A 4081-nucleotide genomic window follows, 5' to 3' on the forward strand; every position below is an offset into this window, starting at 1 on the left:
TGGCGCGGGCGGCAGCGGCGGCTGTGGGCGGGGCCGCGCAGTCGCGGGCGGAGCGCGGTCGGTGACGGTTCGGGGCCGGGCCGGGTCGTTGGCCGGGCCTCGGACGGGATTTTTGCGGCCCTGCCGAGGGTGGAACGCTGGGGACGGCCTGAGGGGCGAGCTCGTCGCGGTTTTAGGCCGCCCGCTGCTTGTGTTCCTCTCAGAGCTGCTGCGGAAGATGTCCCAGCGGAAGCGCAGCAAAGGACTCGGCTCCTCTCAGGTGAGAGGCTGAGCCCTCCCCGTTCTCCCCTCATTTACTCTTCCCGTAAATGGCCCCTCCCCTTCTCTCCTCCTCCTCGGTTTTGGTCCCTTCCCTATCATCAATTTCCCCCGCTTCCCTTGTCCTTTGCACTCAGATGAACGATGCGGAGGATGATTTCATCCCGACCCAGACCGAGCGGCACTCCCAGGACCAAGTGAACCAGAAGGTGGATTGAGATCCCCTCTCTACCCGGAGCTGTGTGTCCGCATCCCTCTGTTACCTTCCCTGCTGTTCACAGGTGAGTGAGCTGGTTCAGTTCCTGCTGGTGAAGGACCAGAAGAAGATCCCTATCAAGAGGGCAGGTAACGTCCAGAGCAGGCGTGTGGAGCCCGAATCGTGCTGGCTGTGGGGAGCCCAGCGCTGCAGGCTCCCTCAGCGCTTCCCTTCCACACAGACATGCTGAAGAACGTGATCCGGGAATACAGAGATGCCTACTCGGAAATCCTCAACAGGGCGGGCAGGACCCTGCAGCAGGTGAGGGAGCACAGAAGGGGAGGGGGCTGGGGGGAGATTCCCCATGGATTAACCCTTGTCCTCCCGCAGGTGTTCGGGCTGCAGCTGGTGGAGATCGACCCCAAGCGCCACACCTTCATCCTCATCAACAACCTGCCCCGTGCCCAGGGCGAGCACCTGTGCAGGTGAGGGGCTGCTCCTGGCTGGGGGACCCCCGGGTGATTTGTGGGGGGCGAGACCCCCATCAGCGTGTCCCCCCCAGACGGGTGACACACCCACATCTGCCGCAGGGACAAGGAGAAGCAGAAGATGGGGCTCCTCTTGATCATCCTCAGCTTCATCTTCATGAAGGGCAACTCAGTCAAAGACAGTGAGTTCTCTCCCAAAGCCCCGTGTGCCCCGCTTGCCTCGGCCCCCCGCTCACTGTCCCCCCTTTTCCAGGTGCTCTGTGGGAATTCCTGCACCAGCTCCGTGTGTACCCAGGGTAGGACACGGGGGGGACACACACGGGCCGGGGGGGTCAGCGCCACCCTGACAAACCCCATCCTCAGGAAGCAGCACAGCGTCTTCGGGGACGTCCGGAAGCTGGTGACGGAGGAGTTTGTGCGGCAGAAGTGAGTTGGAGGGTCCTGGGGTGGGGTTTGGGGGGTCCCCCGTCCCCCTCCCGGTGTGCCCAGAGCAGCGTCGGCGCCAGCCAGGCCGGGCTGTTTATACCACACCGCAGAGCAAAGCCCGCAGCCCCCACGCCCCGCGGCTCCAGGGGTCCTGCCGGGGCCGGGGAGCGCTGGACACCCCCTTGAGCCCCCCAAAAGCCGCTGGGAGGGGTGACCAGCCAGCCCCCTGCAGGTACCTGGAGACCACCCCCATCCCCCTGACGGACCCCCCCGAGTCCAAGTTCCAGTGGGGGCCACGGGCAGAAAAGGAGACCTCCAGGAAGGACGTGCTGAACTTCGTGGCGAAGGTGAGGCCGTGTCTGGGGGGGCACCTGTGGGTTTTGGGGGGCTCCAGGGCTCCATTTGATGCCCCCTCCCCTGTTTTTCTCACTCAGATTCAGGGCAAGGACCCCACGTTTTGGGCGAGCCAGTACAGCGAGGCCACGACCACCCCCTGACCCCCCCAAAATAAAGGCACCCCTTTGGTGCGCAGCCCCCCGATCTCCAGGCTCGGTGCTCGGTTGTAGGAGGTTTAATTTGGGGTGGGGGCTCCCCTTGCCCCCCCAGGGACCCCTCAGAAGTGCTCGGGGACGGTGTTGAGGGCGTCGGCCGCAGTGCGGTTGATGTCGACGTTCTGTGGGGTGAAGATGCGGCGTCTCCCCCAAATTCCAACACCCCCCTCCGCTTATGGGGGGGTCCATGAGATCTGCTCCCCGTTTTGGGGTGGGTTTGGGGCGGGGGGTTTGGGGGAGCCTCACCTGAGGTCGTGCCCGGTGCGTGTTCACCGCCTCGATGTTGAGGAAGATGGACTCGACCTCACAGCCTNTCTAACCCCATTTTTGGGGGTTCCAATGCACCCTGATCCCGTTTTTAGGCACAGGAGGGGTCTTTCCGCACCGTCTAACCCCATTTTTGAGGGGTCTGCAGAGCCTCCTTGTGCCCTGGTGCCTTTTTTGGGGGTGGGGGGAGGTCTCTGCACATTTTCTGAGCCCTTTGTGGATCAAAGGAGTCTCTTCAGATTCCGTGACCCTTTTTTGGGGGGGCTCTGGGGTCTCCCCCACACTCTGACTCCCCTTTTTCAGGCTTTGGAGGTGTCTTTTCATACCCTCTAATCCCCTTTTTGGGGACTGGAGGGGTCTTTCCACCCCCTGTCACCCCACTGGGGAGGAGCCGCAGGGTCCCCCCATACCCTGAGCCCTGTTTTTGGGGACAGGAGGGCTCTCCCCACACCCTGACCCCCCCCCTTTTTTTCCTCCCACAGCGGGAAGATCTCATACTACACCCACCCCCCCAAATCGCAGGGGGTGCAGCTGGAGGCCCAAATCCTGCCGGCGCTGGGGCCCGCGCTGGACCTGGAGGCTCTGGAACGGGGCGATGCCGAGGCCCTGGCAGGTGAGCAGCACCTGAGCCCCGCTCCCCTCAGCCCTGGGGACCCCCCAAAACTCACTCACCTGTCCCCCCGCAGCTGTCCCGGTGACGGTGGCGGGGCTCGGGCTGGCTGCGGGCGATGCTGAGGAGGACGGGCCAGCAGAAGCCATGGAGGACGACAGCGGTGACCTGGAGGTGGGAAGGGGTTTGCTGAGGTGGGGGGGGGTTTTTTGGGGGGGCAATAATTGACACCCCCTCCCCAGCTCAGCACCATGACAGTGGAGCTCAAGCCCCGGGTGAAGTCGGGGGGCACTGGGGGGGATCCAGTGCCCCGAGCCCCCAATCTGGAGGAGGTGGCTGCGCTCCCCCCTCTGCTCCAGGGCCAGGGGCTGCGGGCAGCTGGGAAAAGGAGGAAAAAACTGCAAAAAAGAGCAGGTGAGTGAAGTCACCCCCTTTTCCTGACCCCCCAAACCTCCCTGGTCGCCTCCCCTCAAACTCCTGGTCCCATCCCACAGAGAAAATCGCCACGAAGCTGTCGGAGACGCTGGAGGCAGCCATGCAGTTCTGAGGCTTTTATAAATTAAATTGCTGTATTTAAATGAGAAACAGTTCAATCTTTTTAGAAACAAAATAACTGGGGGAGCAGGGGCGCCGTAGGGGTGGTTTGGGAGGTCTCTCAGGTAAGAGATTGAAATGTGGAGGTTTTTGGGGGTCCTCTATGTCCCTGCAGGGGTTTTGGGGGGGGTCTCACTGCATTTACAGCTGGGGGGGTGAGTGGGGATGTAGAACCTCCCAGACCTGTCAGTTTTTATAACTGATATAGAAAATGTAACACTCGTGAACCTCAGAACTGGGGTGGAGTGCTCAGTACTGGGCTTGCACCCCATTATTAAAGACACTCCACAACCTCCCCAATTCCTGTGGCACCCAATGCCCCACTTTGACACTAAATGAGCCCCCCGACCTTCCAGAGCACCCCAAATGCCACCTCGGACACCTCAAAAGCCACCTGGGACACCCCAAAAGCCACCTCGGACACCCCAAATGCCACCTCGGACACCCCACACACTCCCTGAGGTCCCACAGCTCCCCAAAACCCCCTTGGACCCTCCCAAAAAGCACAGGGTGCCTCCCTAAGCCGTCACCCTTAGCCCTCACAGCACCCTCACCTGTGTAGGCAGGGTGTGAAGGTTCCCCCGGGATTTTGGGGTGCCCCAGTGCCGGGCTGGGGAGGGGGAACGCGGCCACCGAGCTCCCCTCGGCCTCCACCCACCATTTTGCCACCTTTTCCTCCGCCTGTGAGGAG

At 62.4% G+C, this 4081-nt stretch overlaps 2 protein-coding genes across 2 annotated transcripts in view; both read left to right on the forward strand.

Annotated features, from left to right (window-relative positions):
• The window catches only part of LOC107199342 (guanine nucleotide-binding protein-like 3-like protein), an 11066-nt gene extending 7685 nt beyond the window's left edge, over positions 1-3381 (forward strand). Inside the window, exons 9-22 of the mRNA XM_033511758.1 lie at positions 204-259; positions 396-467; positions 540-603; positions 696-775; positions 845-939; positions 1045-1124; positions 1196-1238; positions 1306-1368; positions 1601-1715; positions 1803-1837; positions 2669-2799; positions 2873-2970; positions 3039-3210; positions 3291-3381. Coding sequence (XP_033367649.1) covers positions 204-259; positions 396-467; positions 540-603; positions 696-775; positions 845-939; positions 1045-1124; positions 1196-1238; positions 1306-1368; positions 1601-1715; positions 1803-1837; positions 2669-2799; positions 2873-2970; positions 3039-3210; positions 3291-3343 — 1157 coding nt within the window. The 3' untranslated portion in view covers positions 3344-3381. The remainder of the gene's footprint in view (positions 1-203; positions 260-395; positions 468-539; positions 604-695; positions 776-844; positions 940-1044; positions 1125-1195; positions 1239-1305; positions 1369-1600; positions 1716-1802; positions 1838-2668; positions 2800-2872; positions 2971-3038; positions 3211-3290) is intronic.
• Positions 35-1908, forward strand: LOC107199339 (non-structural maintenance of chromosomes element 3 homolog). The gene is made up of 10 exons (XM_015616664.2): positions 35-259; positions 396-467; positions 540-603; positions 696-775; positions 845-939; positions 1045-1124; positions 1196-1238; positions 1306-1368; positions 1601-1715; positions 1803-1908. The coding sequence occupies exons 1-10, from the start codon at positions 218-220 to the stop codon at positions 1863-1865; spliced, it is 717 nt and encodes a 238-aa protein (XP_015472150.1). The 5' UTR covers positions 35-217; the 3' UTR covers positions 1866-1908.
• Positions 3382-4081: the final 700 nt, after the last annotated feature.

The sequence above is a fragment of the Parus major genome, unplaced genomic scaffold, assembly GCF_001522545.3.
Source record: "Parus major isolate Abel unplaced genomic scaffold, Parus_major1.1 Scaffold592, whole genome shotgun sequence".
In the NCBI taxonomy this organism is placed as follows: domain Eukaryota; kingdom Metazoa; phylum Chordata; class Aves; order Passeriformes; family Paridae; genus Parus; species Parus major.